The 19,104-nt window shown below is 31.6% G+C and overlaps 2 protein-coding genes and 1 long non-coding RNA gene across 4 annotated transcripts; 1 reads left to right on the top strand and 2 right to left on the bottom strand.

Moving 5' to 3' along the window:
- Positions 1-471: 471 nt before the first annotated feature.
- On the bottom strand, positions 472-4,636 carry LOC111710510 (probable pyruvate dehydrogenase E1 component subunit alpha, mitochondrial; the record flags this gene model as incomplete). The annotated part of the gene is made up of 7 exons (XM_023484612.1): positions 4,509-4,636; positions 4,025-4,048; positions 3,549-3,630; positions 3,182-3,220; positions 2,604-2,695; positions 1,328-1,560; positions 472-523 (listed from the first exon to the last, which is right to left on the bottom strand). Coding segments are annotated over exons 1-7 (589 nt in total), but the record flags the coding sequence as incomplete, so codon positions are not given.
- A 4,251-nt stretch (positions 4,637-8,887) lies between these two features.
- Positions 8,888-10,593, top strand: LOC111710512 (uncharacterized). 2 transcript variants are annotated; one of them, XR_002767066.1, is made up of 3 exons: positions 8,888-8,917; positions 10,307-10,385; positions 10,464-10,593. It is a non-coding gene; the product is annotated as an uncharacterized LOC111710512 (long non-coding RNA). The 2 variants fall into 2 exon arrangements; XR_002767067.1 differs by lacking the exons at positions 10,307-10,385; positions 10,464-10,593 and adding exons at positions 9,249-9,327; positions 9,526-9,580.
- A 1,014-nt stretch (positions 10,594-11,607) lies between these two features.
- LOC111710511 (transient receptor potential cation channel protein painless) lies at positions 11,608-17,994 on the bottom strand. The gene is made up of 10 exons (XM_023484613.1): positions 17,818-17,994; positions 17,476-17,566; positions 15,880-15,990; positions 15,460-15,549; positions 15,028-15,109; positions 14,145-14,243; positions 13,179-13,279; positions 12,681-12,731; positions 11,922-12,246; positions 11,608-11,825 (listed from the first exon to the last, which is right to left on the bottom strand). Exons 1-10 carry the CDS (start codon positions 17,975-17,977, stop codon positions 11,700-11,702), a joined length of 1,236 nt encoding a protein of 411 aa, XP_023340381.1. The 5' UTR covers positions 17,978-17,994; the 3' UTR covers positions 11,608-11,699.
- Positions 17,995-19,104: the final 1,110 nt, after the last annotated feature.

The following is a 19,104-nucleotide window of genomic DNA, read 5'->3' as shown; positions in this document are numbered from 1 at the left end:
TTGCTAGAATTCTAAACATTTTAAATCAAGAAATGACGTTATCGTTGACCCGATAAAGGTGTAGAGCCATGAAGGAAAAATCGGGAATATCGTCTTCATTTAATATTTATCTGGCCCCTATGTAACATCAAGACATAAAAACTAAATTGAATATATAAGATAGACAAATATTGAAAAAAAGATATATATAGATATAGATATATATCTATCTTTTTTATATATATTATATATATATATATATATATATATGTATATATAATATTGATTTATCGTCTCTTCTGTATAGTATATTTACTTGCAAAATATTGCATTCAAACTTTATCCTGTAAATATACATAGAATATACTAAAAATAAATTACATATCTATGCTCTCAACTAATATTTTTTCGGCGCGGGGGGGAGGCGGCGTTAAGACCATAAATATATACTATATATTATATATATAAAGAAAGAAAGATAAAGGAAAATACCTGGAATGAAGTCTCCTCTCTTGTAGAAATCTGTTGAGGCAGCATGTCTTTCCTGAAATATTTCAATTACTTGGAAAATGGTAAAAACTAAAATTTATATAAAATATTTCATTTTCATTTATTATTCAATTTATGTAAACCAAAACACAATTGATTTATTAATTAACATTAACATGAACAAACTAAAAAATGTTCAAAAAAGAACTTAGAACTAAAGAAAAAAATTGGGCCAGATTTAATAAATAGGAGCGGTGGTTGAACTACGGAGATCAAATTGTACCGCTACTCGTCACCTTGACCCAGTGCACAGGAGAACTGGTTGAACCGGCGGTACGACGTGCGTGGTTCAACATCTTTCAACTATCTATTAAATTTAGTCCCTGGCTCCGTTTTTAGTGAGGTAGATGTTTCTTAATTTTTTTGTAATAACATTGAAATAGTCACACTGATAATAACTGAAAATCTCTGCAAAGTAAGACAATATGGAAAATGGACAACTTGATACTCCATTAATTAGCATAATTTTGAAGGTTTAGGACAAAATGAGAATTTTATCTGCTAGAGCGTTGTCCTCTTTTTTAAACCTTTTTAATTAAACCGTGTTCATTTTCCACACAAAATTATTGATTTTTCTCTAGGTTAAACTATCTTTGCATTTCAAATTTCAAACATAATAAACTTTATCATACAAATAAATATAGAAATAAATTCGAGAGACAAAATGAAATATTCTAGAAATTGGTTAATATAACATGGGTTTTTATTTCTCTAAAAATCCCCCCTTCCCCCAACAATTTTCCCTCAGAAGTTGTGCATGCTTTTTTCTAGGGTCTTATTCGCTGAATCGGGAAATAACCATTTTTAGGGGAAAATAATTAATCTTGGTGTACATATGCATAGAACCTCCCTTCCCCCTGACCACTCCGCTCTTCTTCCCAGCCAGCTCCCCTAGCACACCCAACACAGGGACTCCCATCACATAGGTGAACCCGTGGGCACGGTAGGAGGTGATAACAGAGTCCATCTCACGCATAGCGGCGTGCATACCGGTATAGATGGCTTCCTGGCCAGAGCATAGATGGCAAAAACCTGAAAATTAAATTAAATTGGAACTGATGTTAGTTAAAATTTATGTTATCAAAACATCAGCTTTTTGCATTGAGAATAATAAGACTGTGGAATAGGATCACGACTTTAAGTTGTCTAAAATCCTTAATGTAATAAAAATGTTAAAAAGCAAATAGTTAATAATCAACTTTTAAGTAAAATGGGCCGGTATGAACTGCATAATTGCTATATTTCATTTCAAACTTGAGTAAGTAGTCTTCTTAATCCTCAGTTGTATGGGTCTCACTTTATGCAATTAACGCTAAAAAAAATAAAAAGAACTTCTTAAAAAAGTCAATTATTAGAAACTTAACTATTTTACAGTAGTAGGCTTTTAGGGCGCTTTCCACCCATCTTCTATTTAAATTGTGAACATGTTCTTTTTGTTTACATTTTAAAACAAAGAAGAAAATTTTGCGGATTTAAAAAAAAAATCGCGGATTTTCAAGAATTTAAATTTTTTACAAAATTAAAAACCTTTATAACACATTTTTTAAAATTTTTATCATTCAAGAACCTTCCCTGAGGTCACGTGATGTCCCACAAAAATTTTGGGCCAGATCGGTTCAGCCGTTTTGACGTTTATTGGATACAAACAAACAAACAAACAAACAAACAGACAGACAGGCCAAATTTATATATAGATTTTTCCTGGTAAATTGTTTAATAAGCACGAAAAGACTGTCTTCGGCCAATGTGATCATTTGAAATTTTTGAGATATTCTCATATTTTCTTTGATAATACCACCACGTCCTTCATTTTGTTTCAACATCTTTATAAAATCCAAAATTGATGCATTTTGGTATTCAAAAGTTTTTTCCATTCCAAGATCCGAATCCAAGTAAGAGAGGTAGTTGAACTAAGCATGACTGGTTCTACTGCAACTCTTCTGCCGTTGAGATTAAATTTGTCTCAGCAAAACAAGGTAATTAATTGAACCAGTCGTGACTAGTTCAACTCTCGTTTATAAGTTCCAACCTCTAAATCTATTTCCCACGAGAGCTGAAACGAATCTGATTGTTACCTCTGATCTCCTTCTCCTTGTAAAGGTTTGCAGCAGCAGTCTCCATCCTTCTGATGGTCACCATCTGGTGGTAGTACTTCAAGGCCTCATCCCTACAATACCAGGCATTTAAGGGAGTGACCACATAGTTTAGAGGGGGGGGGGGGGGGCAAAATTGAGCTCGAAAATTATCCCTCTACCCGACCAGTAATGTTTCCACCGCTTGAGGGAAAAATGAAAAATAATCGTCGTCAAAATCTTATATTATTCTTTCACGTATTTCCCCTGAAAGGTCATTTATTCCTTGAAAAGAATTCAATAATTTAAAATTAAACCGTTATAACGCAAAAATATCCATCAATTCTTAAACAAATGGTTACCAAGACAAAAGATTAACCATAACATTTTATGTTGAATTTTAATCTTTTAATAATCTTAAATGTCTTTGTCTTTTCAGAGAACATTTCCCGCAGCTGACTATTCACAGCGGTTATAAGAATAACTTCTATTACGATTAAATTTTTATTTTAGTAAACGAAAGTTACAAATATCAGCAAGATAATTTTCTTACAAAATGATCTTTAAAATAAAAATTTGACCTGGTAAGGAGGGTCGAGGTCGCGGGCCCAGTTTCCAACCTGAACAATATTTATAAGTGAATCTGAAAACAACAAATATTTTCACCAATTTGAATAAGAAAACATGCAGTGTAAAAGTGTGAAAGGAGAGATGGAGAAGAAACGCGTTATTGAAGAAATTCAGAAAAAGGGAAAAAAATTTATTTTTGTTTGAATTTTCTTTCCCTACAGTTTCTTAAAAATCAAAATAATAATTATTCTATTTAGATTGAATTGTGTTCCCCATAAGTTTCCTGGAAAGTAAGAATACTCCAGGGAAATTAAATCTTGCTTAAACAATTTTTGTGACATCTTTTTAATTGAAATAATAAATATATTGTTAACCAACCTGTGAAGTTTATAAGGATGATAATCAAAAGTTGCTTCCTGCACTGTGGACATCTCATTCTTCTGACTTCCTCCGAACAACCCTAAATATGTAAAAGATTAGGATAACCTTTAATGTGCGTAACTTTTTTAATGTTGAAGGAGTTTGCATCATTTTTTTAAAGTGTTTATTACATGTATTAATTATAATAAAACGAAGCATAGAAAGGTTCTACTTGATTCTTCTTGAAATTATTAGCATATGTCTATACTCTAATTTTGAATTTTTATCTCTTTGGGTTCCTGGATTTAATAGTTCTTGAAAATGTGTTACAAATACTACGGAACTAAAATAAACAATAAACATGCAGCTACAGAGATCGGCACAAGTTGAAAATAATTTTTAGTCACAAAACTTAATGCAAAATATTAAGAATTAGGGCTATAAAATTTATACGTGCTTGACAATAGCATTAAGCATTTTACGCAGAAAACTACCTTCATCCTTTCCTCCGAACAGGCCTAGAAAACAGTAATGCTTCCAATATTTAATCAAATTAAAGCGATATCAAGCTGTTTAAGATCATAATAAAGCTAGGAACAGGCTTTCGATAATTTTGGAGTTGGNCCCGGCATTAACGTATTATTAAACATTTTAATTAATATATTATTTGATAATTTGGTGAAATACTGCACACATTTGATTGCAGTTGAAAACTCTAAAGAATAGGGTCAGTCGTAATTTTATGACCTCTGAACACGATAAATTAACAATAAAAAATTAACAAGAGATAACCCAGAACCCAATACGGTTGGATAGGGAGGGGGGCAACCGGCCGGGATTTAACCGTCGACAGCTATCTTGACAACCAAAATATGGTTAGATTTATTTAATTTGACTGTAGGGGTTTCAATATTCAATTCACATGTACTTATGAGTGAAATAAAGAAAATAAAACATTAACGCCTCATTTAAAAATACCTCCAAGGAAAGAAGAATTACGCTGACCAATTCCTTTTACTAACACACCAGACTGTCTCACGAACATGGTTCACAAAAAAAATCTTAGGATTTCTGAAATAGTTATGGATTAGTGTTTTATAATTATTGAGTTGCTTGCAGAACAGTCAGCTGACTTTGAATGATCTCCATTGGAAATCAGCTGTTTAGGAGAAACATCATTTATAAATGTCGTCTTTTAAATATCAAATATCTTACGCTACATCATCCGGCCTAAGTTCCCTAAGTTAATTCGAACCTGCTACCAACTCCGACCACAGAATTTTTTTGTGCACCCCATTGAGGATTTTGTGCCCCCCCCCTAAAAATCCGTATTTTGACAAAAGTATTCTTTATTTTTATCTATAATTAAGAATTCCTTCTTAATTATGTCTGTCTTTATAACATGTTATACAATTGAACTTTACTTAATTGGTAACAAAGGTTTGTTCATTGAAAGGAACTGAGTTTTGGCCATAAACTTAAAATTATAATCCCGATACTGTACGCAAGCCAATGTCGTAAATCTTTGATATTTCAAACATAGACGCCATGAGCCCTCATATATTATGCAGGCATGAGCCTCCCATATTGGCTAGGCAGACCGAGCCTCCGCTATGCAGAAATGAGCATGCGCAATACATCAAAATGTGCCCGTGTAAAGGTGTTTTAATCTTAAATAAAAGATTTTTTTCGACATAGTGGCATGAGAGGTTTCTCAAAGATGAGAAGTATTTATCAATTATTATAAATAGTGCCTAATAATGACTAATAAAATGGCACATAAAAATTTAAACATTTTTCACATGAAAAAGAAAATTTTTAGAAAAAAAACTTTTAATTGAATTTCATTTCATCTTGTATAATCTTTGATTTAAGTGGTACCTTTTTTTTGTAGTTCAAATTAAATCTAGAAAATTTGTTTCATATCATTTATCTAAATATTAACATTTTTTTAAAAAAAGGTATTGTTTAAATCAAAGATTACAACAAAACAGACTAAATTTACTCCAGAAATATTTCTCCGAATATCTTTCTTTCTGCGTAAGAAAAGTTTAAAGTTTTAGTGTAAATTTATAAATCACTATATATATGTTTCTAATTATGACAATCAATAAAAAACTCTAATCTTCAGTAAAATTCTTGTGCCAATACGTCAAAAAAAATTGCTAAATTTTGTTATTACACACAAATAGATTATCAAGTACAATAGGTGGCAACGGAGAAATGGATCACTTATACACGACGTCACAAGTGTCAAATATAACAAAGAAAACGAAATTTTCTCACATTAGTCGACATGTTTTTCAAGATTAAATAAAAAAGTGTAGAAACAGAAAATAAATAAGACATAAAATTGCACCTATTTCCACTGTAAGATAAGCTCTTTATTTTAAAATTATCACTATTAATAATAATTTTGTCGGGCACAATACTGAATTGACACTTGTGACGTAAGAATACTGATGTACTGAGAGTGTACAAATGTCAAATACTACGTTGTTGCCATCTATTGTACTTAACAATCTATTTGATTACACATAAAAACCAATATTTAAAAAAGCTGTGCTGTATTGTGGAGGCTTTTTTAGTGGTTAGCTGAGGCATGGTCTGCATATATCGGAGGCTTGGTCTGCATAGTGGAGGCTCGACGTCTGCCTACAAATCTGGGAGGCTCGTGTCTGCATAACAGAGGCTCATGGAGTGCGGGGGTTCCCTCCCGGCCCCTCGTCCAACTGAAGCTTTTGTTGCATGAATGAATATTATACACAATTTGTCGGATCTTTAAATTGTAATATTTAATGGGAACACTGTAACACTGTAATACGGAGTGCTATAGAGCTTAATGGGAGGGGGGGGGTCTAATATTCTGGTCTGATTTCCTACATAAAGGAAAACCACAATTATCGTAACTGATAACTCTAGTTTACTCACGGCCCTTCAAACATTACAGTTGTTATCTCGTTATCGTTAGTTCATAAAGTGCTAAACCTAATTGTGGAAATTCTGCATGTTATATTCAAAAATGGAAGGGTAGGATTTATTGCATTAAGTAATGAAAGAAAATTGGATAAGTTTTTCTTTGGAACTGTTCACATTACATCCCTCTCTTAACAAGACAAAACTTTTATAGAACTATCAATTATTATGAAGATATTAGATCACATAGGCTGTAAATTTTAAATATTCATTATAGATCAATCCCATAAGCTTATTTTAATTTCAAATTAATCTTTTAATAAACTAGAAAACCGTAATAAAAAAAAATCAAGAAAAGGAATGAATAAACTTACAGACAGTCCCTGATTTTAAACTTGTAATTCTGTAGATTCAGTCCATGATTATAAACTTATAACTCTGTAGATTCAGTCCTTGATTATAAACTTATAACTCTGTAGATTCAGTCCATGATTATAAACTTATAACTCTGTAGATTCAGTCCATGATTATAAACTTATAACTCTGTAGATTCAGTCCATGATTATAAACTTAATTCTGTAGATTCAGTCCCTGATTATAAACTTATAACTCTGTAGATTCAGTCCATGATTATAAACTTAATTCTGTAGATTCAGTCCCTGATTACAAACTTATAACTCAAAAGATTCAGTCCCTGATTATAAACTTATAACTCTGTAGATTCAGTCCATGATCATAAACTCATAACTCTGTAGATTCAGTCCATGATTATAAACGTATAACTCTGTAGATTCAGTCCATGTTATAAACTTATATAACTCATGTAGATTCAGTCCATGGTTATAAACTTATAACTCTGTAGATTGATTCAAAAGTAACAATAGATTTCCTTGACAGGATCGAATGTCCATCGGCCCCAGCTGATGCCCCTGATGTTGCCCCTGGACCAGGAAGACCCCCTGGTCCTGCTCCTGGACCAGGAGTTGCCCCTGTTAGGAAGCGTACACAGATTGTTGGAGTTGTTGGCGATGTTCGGCGGGATATGGAGGGTCATCATTACGCAGGTATAGGGTTTACTTCAAAATAAAATATACAGGGTTATCTACTAAAGATGAGACTTCAGAGACGACTGTTCGGAATGTAATCAGCGTTTCTTCTTCATTTACACTTTTAACATTCTAAATTAAAAACTAAATACAAAATTTAACCTTCAGATTGTCCGTATTTAAGAGTTTTAGGTCGTTATTAACCCTATCCCGATTAGGCTAATTTTGTCTAACATAGATTTGGGGGGTGTTCCCCCCCCCCCCACCTCCTCCTATGTTTTTGCCTTAAGAGTTGAGATAGGGGAATGTGACAATTAAGAAAAAAGTTAAAACCATTTCTGATTTTTTTGAATCACCGACCCGCCATTAGACTGTCCTCTATTCTACCTACCCTATGCATCAAAAAAAAATTGACAAAATCTGTTAACAACTATTTGTTGAAAAAGTGAAGCAGTATTAGTATTCTAATGTAAGCCGTTATTAAGTTAAGTTATTAAGAAGAAACCACAGGGGGGGGGTACACCCCCTCCCCCTCACGTAAGGGTTAAAACCTCATTTTTTGTGGCAAACCCTGTATCTTTATAATATAGTATTTATATAAAATATATTTTCCCATCGTGAAAAGTTAAAATAAATCGTTCTAATTCTACATCAAATGATCATTGGTTACAATATTCTTTTATTTATTTTATTTTATTTTTTTGTTTTATTATACTTTATTTTATTTTATTTTATTTTATTTTATTCTGAAAGTTCTTGTCGCATAAATTCATAAGCCACATTTATATAGAGAACTGAGTAACCACTATTTAAATATTAAATTTTACGAAAGAAACAGAAGGATAATTCAGTCATTTTTGATAAAACCAAATTAAAAATGTTAACATTTTGTATATTTTGTATATTTTGATATATCAAATATGTCACTATATATAAATATTAAATAGAGGGTCATGTAAAGTTATTTTCATCGCCCGTTCACAAAGTGCCAAAAACTATTCACAAATGCAGTGCCCTTCAAATCTTTATTTGAAAAAGTTAAACATCACTATCAACGCAATGTATAGACGAGCTCAAGAGTTGCTGAAATATTTCTATAAGTTCCAATTTTTAATTGAATTTAGACAAAATGAAGTCGCTTTCATTTCAGTTTTAAATCTTGCATATTTGTAAACATATCCTTTCTTCTTCACAATTATTGTTCAAGGGGAAAATAAGAACCCTTGAGATTGCAAAGTCGCACGAGTAGTTCCCCCAAATAATGAACTTATTCATTATGTTAATATTTATTTCTAATTAGAAAAGTGTTCTGTGTTTGGTATAGAGGAAGAGGAATTAAAAGCTTTTCATCGGTAAGCTAAAGAACAGTCCCTTTGTATAAATTGTATTTTTATTGAATTCAAGCAGAACCTGGATAGATACCAGGTAGGACAATAATAATAATAATAATAATAATAATAATAATAATAATAATGATAATAATATGAATTCGGCGTTGGAATTGTTTAAAAATTATTGTTTCATAATTCATAGTTCAGATAGTATCTGACGTACAAACATTATAAATTTAAAGCTAACACTGTCACTCTCTACTAAACGCTTGTATATCTTCGGTCAGAGTAATGCAGATTACTGCAGAACACACCGAAAGCTTAGCTCAGGGTGCTGCGTACGTTTTGCATATTCTGCCTGTACACTGTACAGCCGTACACTTTGTGTGCAGTGTACATACGGTACATAGCTGATACCCATGTAGGTTACCTGTTCCCCCTTCAAAGCAATGAAAGTTTTAGCTGAAGATTTCGGATACTCAGTTCTCATAACTCCTGAGGAAGGTAAAACCATATTTAGCCTTTTCATATTTTTGATTTTAATACTTTTCAAATTTCCGCTATTTTAGGTAATATTGGTTCATGATTGTATTTAGTAATTCAGATTATAGATTTTTAATTTTCATATCTTAAAAAATTGAAGCTTTGAATTATATTAATTGTTTACAACATAAACCTGTTTTTAATAAAATTTGTTTAAAGGACGAGTAATGTCGGATGCAGGGGAAAGAAGAACTATTATGTACACATTACAGGGAAATGACAAAACAAATCTTTTTGAAAGCAATTTGAAATTGGCTTAATGTAGAATATATATAATCTTATTAAATTTTATAGTGAAATTTCTCAAAATGTTATTTTTATGAAACATTTAGTTGTTTTGTTAACTTGTCCTTTAGACTTGGTAACTTGGTTGTAGTGAAGACTATAACTGGACAGAAGACATTTCTGATGAACAACAATCTATAATTTTGATCCATTAACGATATTCTTGTTGTAATTTATGCAAAAGAAAAGCAGATTAATCGTGATTGATTGTAAATAATTATACATTTCTACAGTAAAGGAATAAACGTTATTAAAGAATGACTATCCTCATTTACGAAATAATGACCTGCGAAATAATAAAACAATTTGGCAATTAATGTTCTATTCTGTTTAAGGATCGATGTTCTATGTTAAAACGCATGTTCTATCTGTTTAAGGTTCAATGTTTTATGTGGCAATGAATGTTCTATAATATTTAAGGTTCAATGTTCTATGTGGCAACGAATGTTCTATGTGGCATTTAAGGTTCTAATCTATTCAAGGATCAATGTTCTATGGGGCAACGAATGTTCTATTCTGTTCTAGGATCAATGTTCTATGACGGCAATTAATGTTCTATTCTGTTCAAGGATCAATGTTCTATGTGACAATGAATGTTATATTTTATTCAAGGATCAATGTTCTATGTGAAAACGGATGTTATATTCTGTTTAAGGTTCAATGTTCTATGTGGCAAGCAATGAAGATTCTTGGCCAGGAATTTGGATTTTATATCCCTGTTATGCCGGTTGGAGGTAAATAAAAATTAATATTAATTTGAAAACTTGTAAAGAAAAATAATTTTTGAGGATTTTGATAACAAAATGTGTTAGGAAGAGTTGAATCAGATGCAGGGGAACGAAGAACATGCATCTTTACATTACAAAGAGAATTAGAATAACAGAATTATTTCTTATATCAAATAATACTATAATCTAAATAATAAAGCTCTTCGCTTTTGTATATTCATTTATTAACTATAGCTGGCCAGACGACTGGACTAGCTAGATGGCTAAACATTTTAAAGGGAACCCGGGTATCTAGGGGGTCACTAGGATGCTAAAAATTCAAATTACATTTTTATATACGATTCATTTCAAAAATCGGAATTTTTTTATCAAAGTTTTTTTTTAATTACAAATATTATTTTCATTCCACGGTGAATGCCGGGCAGTTGAGCTCCTAGGTTAATTTTTTGTGATATTTTCACTCTAAACTCTTCTGTTTAATTTCTTGTTTTGAAACGACTCAGGTGTTTTAGGGCGTCAACACTGTAAAATATATTATATTTAGTAAAATATCTCTTCCGAAGTTTAATAAAACATTTTTGATAAAGTTTATTTATGTAAAGCTTTAAATATAGAAGCATGTTTTAATTTTGAAAAAACATTTTTAAATGAATCAAAATACTTTATAGCTACATATGGTATCTTTCTATACTTTGGTTTATGTTATAACTACTCAAAAAATCTAAAATATGGAAGAAATTGGAGGTTTAAAATAATTTTTTTTTAAATTTACGATTGATTCTGATCTCTTAAAGACTGTAGACGTAATTTTTCAGTAACCCCTTATTTCTAGAGAGGTGTGTATGTATGTATGTCCGATTCAATACGGTACCCTTAACAGCTTTCTTTAATCAAGAGTTTTAATAAAATATTAATAGTTTTTCTTTTAAAACATGGTTATTTCAATTGTAGCTTCTCTACGTATAAAAGTGACATGCGGACTTCTTGAAAGTGAAACAATGGAGGAAATCGTGAGAAGTTAGAAAAACCACAATATCTTCCAGATTATCATTCAACAGATAAAGGTTTAAAGGGTACCATTGCAAGCTTTTAAATTGGGCATCATGGCCCCCTTTAAATTGGGCATCATGGCCCCCTTTAAATTGGGCATCATGGCCCCCTTTAAATTGGGCATTATGGCCACCTTTAAATTTGTTCTTTTTTCACATAAAAGAAAGAAAATAAAAAATTAAATTGTCTTCAGTTTAATGACTACATTAATATGCAGTGCAAAAGAATCAAGCATAAATCCCAATTTTACAATTTTACATTTAAAAATAGTTAATGAAGTTTTGTAATCAGATATTTCTCAGGGTCAGATAGAAGAAGAAGTGTTTTTTCAATCTTCTGTAGACGATTCTTTAAGTCTTCAGACTCTGACACTGTCATCTTTCGAACCAACAAAGCCTAATTAATTATTTATTATTATTATTATTATTATTATTATTATTATTATTATTATTGTTATTATTATTATTATTATTATTATTATTATCATATAACCTTAGAATCCTCAAGTATCTGTTCTGAAAGAATTAAATCGTTTTTCCAACACTGTCTTCCCATCCTCATCCCGTGCTCACTCTTTTCCTTCTTCGAGGAATTCGGATGAAATTCAGCTTTTTTATTCCGCAGTCGGTCGGCAAACAATAGAAATCGACGGCCTCCGAAAAAGGAGAAAAGTCGTTGAACACAGGAGAGTTGATAGCATGAGGTGAACACATTACAGGAGGGAAGTTTCTGTGCTAATCTGGATTCTGGAAAGTTTGTGAGGAATTGGAAAGGATCTCCAAGAAGAATAGATTCTATATAGGAGATTAGTTCAACCCTGATAATAGAAATAATTCATATAACAATATCAATTTTAAGTTCCAATTATTTATGTTAAAAATTAATATATATATTGATATTTTTAACATAAGTTACAGTGTTATCAAATCAACGAATGCTGCCTAGGACTGATATTAGTAAAACCCGAAACTGCAATTTGTACAGCAACTACAATGGATAAAATCATCTTAATTACAGCTTACAGTGTAAATATTTGCTTTGATATCCTTCAGAACTTGATCTAAGACCAAAAATATAAAAAAAAATCAACCTTAAGTTAATTTTGTGTTTAAAATGTTGTACAGACTGCAGAGTACAGGTATTAAACTTGTGTTACATAAATGGAGTAAATCTGGTGCAAAAATTGTATTATGCAAGTCACTCAATACCGTCACATTGTTGTATAATATAAAATAATTTTGAATTATTTTCCTTGAAACGCATGAGACTATCTCTGCTTCTCTTTGAATCTCCGAAATATCACTAAAATAAACAAAAATATATGTTTTCTAGAACATCGGGACGAATATTTTGGATGAATTTGTTTAAAAAAAATCGTCCTGGAAACATTTTTTAGCATGAAAAATGTAGCTTAGCACAGGAACTAAATTCAAAAAGTTCTAATGGTTTATCATTGTTGACAGTTTTAAGAAAATTTTCGTAAAGACCTTTACGAAAACAAAATTTGGAAACCCAAAGAAACAACAAACTGACATTTTCTAACCCCTATATCTGTGCAAACTGTTTGTGTAAACCTTTGATATTTCAAACTTAGACTATTTAATCTACCAGAATTAATAGATTGAAATATCAAAGGTCTAGGAAAACGGGTTGCTAAGTTATAGTAATTAGAAAATCTGAGTTTGTGGCAAAAACTCAATTCCTTTGTAAGGACATTTTAAAAATTTTGTATCAAGAAAGGTTCATTACCTGACAGCCAAACCATTGAGTAGGTTGACCAGAACCAACATTATGAAGAACACATACAGAACAAAGATAAACTTGCCAAAATCTAGATTAAACTCAATCCCCTGAAAGAGAACTTAAATATGAATTCAATTACGATAAAAAACTTGGAATCTAACCTTTTAAAGTTTTTGTCCTCAAAAGAACATTTTCTATTTGGTTTCAAAAGAATGAAAAAATTCGAAAAAAATCTTGAGATGTATATGTCTTCTAAATATTCAAGAAATCTTTTGAAAACTCCTTATGCTTTAACACAGATAATTTTCAAAACTAAGAAAGCTGAAATCATATAAACAATGCATATATATGTGTATTGCGTATAATGAATAAATTTAAATTATTAAGATGAATTGTATGACAGGATGAATGGCAGGATATGAACAAAATGAACAAGCTATGGGGATGAAAGGATTAATAGGATGAACTGGCAGGGTGAACTATCTATAGGTGGATGAATGACAGGATATAAAAAGGATGAAGTAGCTAGGTGGATGAAAGTATTAACAGGATAAACTATAGCTAGGTGGATGAAAGGATTAACAGAATTAACTAGCTAGGTGAATGAATGACAGAATATGAACAAGATGAACTAGCTAGGTGGATGAAAGGATTAACGGGATGAACTAACTAGGTGGATGAAAGGGTATGAACAGGATAAACTAGCTAGGTGGATAAATGACACTATATGAACAGGATAAACTAGCAAGGTGGATGAATGACTGGATGAACTGGATAAATTACCTAGATGGATGACAGGATGAACAGGATAAACTAACTAGGTGGATGAATTGATGAAAAAATGAACTTGCTTGTTGGATGAATGACAGGATGAACAGGATATACTAACTAGGTGGATGATAGGATGAAAAGGATGAACTTGCTAGTTGAATGAAAGGATTTACAAGACGAATGACAAGGTGATCTACTAACCTCGAACTCTATTTCTCCTGTAAGACTCATTACGATGGTTTTCATGATGGAGAGCTTGGGGCTGGCGAAATATCCGTTTACCTCCTCCCCCTCCTCGTTCTTCAACACAAGGAATATGATCTTCAAGTTTAAAGGGGCAATCAAATTTTTCAATTTAATTCTTTGACATAAAGTAAAACCATGTGAGCTAAACCCTTTAAACTTTTAACCTGAAATTTTGAAATGAAACGCAATTTCTAAGTCATCTGAGTCCGAATTTAACAATTTAAGCCGCGTCTTAAATTTCCCAAAAACCGGTTTCAATCAAGCGCTGGCTTAAATCGTCAAAATGTTATACAATTTTAAGCGGAACCAACCATACTTGAGCCGCGGCTCAAATTTTTTAAATTCGGCCTATGGTTGTAAATAAAAAAACATTTTCTGGCGCCGCTCATAAAAAGCAAAAGTATTAATATCTAAAAAGATACAGCTACTTAGATAAACACTTAAAGGGCAGTGTTGTTAATCATTTATGGAAATCTAATCTATATATGAAGGTCCATATGAAATATTATTGAAAGTCCTTTACACATTTGTTTAAAAAAGGTTTGCATCTAGTTTAAACCGGCTATTGAAACGAATATAGGTAAAAATCAAATAGTGTTTTTCTTCTTAAACCAGGTTAAAACTATTCAATCTCATTTCATTAGTTAAGGACTAATTAAGTCTTTGACATGAAAAACTTAGATTATTTGGTCTAACAAAACTCATAGTTTGAAATATTATTCTATGACATTGGGTTATACAGATATGGGGTGTACTTAACCAGAGTTTGTGGCAAAGACTCAATTCCTTTGTTTGGGTGAATAGAAAAAATTTTATTTTGAAGCAAATTTGTGGTTTCCTTGTAGTTTTCAGGTTTGTGCAAGATGATAAAGAAACAAAGTCCAAATGAAATTATGAAGAAGGAATACCATAAAAGAAAACTAGGGAAGACACCAATCAATCAATAAAGAGTAAAAATCAAAAACCCAATTTGTGGAGATAATTGGAAGAAAAATTAATTTTCTACATTAATGATTAAATTGATATCATCAAAACTATATGTGATTGTAAATTGTCCTTATATGGCAAATAGGATTTTCACATTTGCGAAAAAAAACTCGGGGTTGGAAACTATTTTCAATACATTTTTGTATACTCATGAAGATGACCAAAATCATTAAAAATTGAAGCAATAAATTAATATTCAATTAGTATATGAAGAAAATGAGAAAAATGAAAAACAAAAAAAAATAAAGTGAAAAACAAAACTATTGATTAATCGATGCAATGCCTAGCGAAGTTCCAGCTGACTCTGTTAAACATGGTGATGTATGTAGAGAGACGAGGATGACGACCTATCAGGAGTACAAACTCGGTCCAACTAAATAGTGCCAAGGATTTATATATATATATAAATATATAGACCTATTATGGAGTACAAAATTGAATATTCAAAATAATATTTTAGCAAGAAAAAATGGCTGACTGTGTTACAGAAAATTCATAACAAAAAGCCTTAAATGATATGTTATTATAAAAGAACCAATGCTAATACTCAGTTTTCAGATGAATAAATATAGATTTCAGAGTTTCCACTTTAATCCCATGTTTATTGGGAAACCCTGTACTAGAAGAAAGATCTCCAACAATAAATGTCCGATGCTAACCATGCATAAGAACAATAGATTTATCAAGTATATTCTATATTTACCTAAGAAGAATGATAATCCCTGATAAATGCTGTGAAGAAGGATCTGTTCCAGGGTTAAAAACCATGTAGTAAGTTAAAACTACAAGCGCCACTTCACACATATTCTCAATACTAGAATATATAGTAGATTAGAACTACTAGCGCCACCTTGCAAATATTCTCAATACTAGAATACATAGTAGGTTAGAACTACTAGCGCCACCTCACACATATATTCTCAATACTAGAATATATAGTAGATTAGAACTACTAGCGCCACCTCACACATATTCTCAATACTAGAATATATAGTAGATTAGAAATACAAGCGCCACCTCACACATATTCTCAATACTAGAATACATAATAGATTAGAACAACTACTAGCGCCACCATGCTCATATTATCAATAATAGAATATATAGTAGATTAGAACTACTAGCGCCACCTTGCACATATTCTCAATACTAGAATACAAAGTAGGTAAGAACTACTAGCGCCACCTCGCACATATTCTCAATACTAGAATACATAGTAAGCTAGAAAAACTAGCGCCACCTCACACATATTATCATTACTAGAATATATAGTAGGTTAGAACTACTAGCGACACCATACATATCTCAATACTAGAATATATAGTTAGTTAGAACTACTAGCGCCACCTAGCAAATACTCTCAATACTAGAATATATGGTTGGTTAGAACTACAAGTGCCACCTCTGCCACCTTTTCCACCTTACATATTCTCAATATTGGAATGTTAATTAGGTTAAAACTACTAACGCCACCTTACATATTCTTAATACTAGAATATATTGTAGGTTAAAACTACTAGCGCCTCCTCGCACATATTCTGGATAATAGAATATGTATTATATTAAAACTACTAGTGTCCCTAATATATTCTATATTTGGAGAATATAGTTGCTTAGAACTACAAGCGCCACTTCGCAAATTTTCTCAATACTAATAGTAGGTTAAAACTGCTATCGCACTTATTCTCAAGAATAGAATATGATATATGTTAGAAATACTAGCACCACCTCGCACATTACTAGAATATATATTAAGTTAGAATTACAACTGCCACCTTTCTTATATTACCAATACTAGAATATATAGTAGATGAGAACTTCTAACGCCATCTAACATATTCTCAATTATAGAATATATAGTAGGTTAGAACTAATATCGCCACTTCACAAATTTTCTCAATACTAAAATATATATAATAGGTTAAAACTACTATCGTCACTTCGCACATGTTTTCAATTCTAGAATATATAGTAGGTTAGAACTACTAGCGCCATCTCAGACATATTATTATTACTAGAATATATAGTAGATTAGAACTACTAGCGCCACCTCACACATATTCTCAATATTAGAATATAGTAGGTTAAAACTACTAGCGCCACCTCACAGATTTTATCAATAAGCTAGAAAAATATGTAGAATAATAAAACCACATAGAATAAAAACTTCAAAATGCTAGATATATTGAATAAAATTGAATTACTATTACCAACTCAAAAAAATAAAAGTTAGACTTTTCCTAAAATATTATTTAACCATTCCCTTTAAACACTAACTGAGCTAGCGGCTTGTAATTACCTAAATATATATCTGCGAAAGGAAATAAAAATCTGGAAAAGTTCTCGAACAGTAAGAAGTATGAGAAGGATGAAGGTTATCCATTTAAAAACTAGAAAAATGCAAATTTAAATTACTATTAAATTCCAATATAATGATCAGGCATAGCGTGCAATTTTCAGTCTCATTTGGGTAACCCTTTTACCTCATTTGGGTAACCCTTTTATCTCATTTGGGTAACCCTTTTATCTCATTTGGGTAACCCTTTTATCTTATTTGGGTAACCCTTTTATCTTATTTGAATAACCCTTTCAAACTTTTAACTGATTAAAAGCGTATCTAATGTTTAAATTGCATTCTTCCCTGAAGTTAATACTGAAGGTTGGTTGCGTACTCCATCTAGGGTTAGTTCCGGAGTCTCCTGACTTTTCTCAGTGCCATCTTGTGGATAAATCTCCGAGTTTAGCAGAAGAATATATCCGGTTACAGCAATCAGGAACATCAAGTAGAAGAAGAGGTTCATGTAGAAGTAAGGTCTAATCAAAGCCAAACAAATTATTTTAATACAGGTAGAAAAGCAATACTTATAATACACTTGCCCTCAACAATGTTACGTCAAAAATGAAGAATATATCCGGTTACAGCAATCAGGAACATCAAGTAGAAGAAGAGGTTCATGTAGAAGTAAGGTCTAATCAAAGCCAAACAAATTATTTTAATACAGTTAAAAAAAACATACTTATAATACATTTGACCTCAACAGTTTTGCGTCAAAATTACCATGACAACATTTTGGGGGTAATCTGGAAACTTTTTATAATTTTTTCGGAGATTATTTTTGTTCATTTATCAGGAGAAAAGGCATCATTTTTAAAGAGAATATTTTTGAATCTCCATCCATCAAGAAATATATATTTCTTATTTAACTAAAAAAAATGTTTTCCTAATACGTCTCCATTTCATCCAGAGAAAAGATGTGATGACAGGATGGTTTAGAAGTCGTCTGTGCTCCTTGATCTGGGACATGTACCACAGGGGCTCAGTCTCAGGTAGTTCCTGGGGAAACAAACCAATTCAATATTTAAAGGGACTGTAGGCGAAATTTCAAGTAACCCTCGTTTTGTTGAGGGGCGTGTCTTTAAACTTCTGACTGATGCTTCCTTATCTCCAGAATTAAACACTTTGTTTGCAACCTGTATTACATTTAACAAATATCAACAAGTACTCTCTAGAAGTGACAGAAAAAAATGTTTTCTTTCCTAGTTTTTGGTATCCGCTTTTATTTCAAAAGATTTGGTAATTTCAAGGGACAAAAGTAACTTTCCAGCTGTGTTGAGTTCACACTGTACGCAGCATACACCGGGTTTACAGGAATTCAAACGGAATACATGATATTTAAACATGGAGCTCTCTGTACTTGATGAATAATCAAAAGATTTAAAGGGAACCGTTAAAAAAGGCTGTTTTATAAATCCCGATAAAAAACGGAGCATGTCTGTTAGATATATCTTCATTGAGTTGTATGTAATAGCTTTTTAAACCACAGGGAATGAAATGTATAAATTAAAGAGAAAAGGTTTAACAACCCACACTGGTTAAGCGGGTCAATACTACATAGGAAGTTGTGGGGTCTGTCCTAGAGAACGATTT

Source organism: Eurytemora carolleeae, unplaced genomic scaffold, assembly GCF_000591075.1.
Source record: "Eurytemora carolleeae unplaced genomic scaffold, Eaff_2.0 scaffold1063, whole genome shotgun sequence".
NCBI lineage: Eukaryota > Metazoa > Arthropoda > Copepoda > Calanoida > Temoridae > Eurytemora > Eurytemora carolleeae.
Note: the sequence above shows the minus strand (reverse complement) of the source record. Positions and strands in the feature narration are given on the sequence as shown.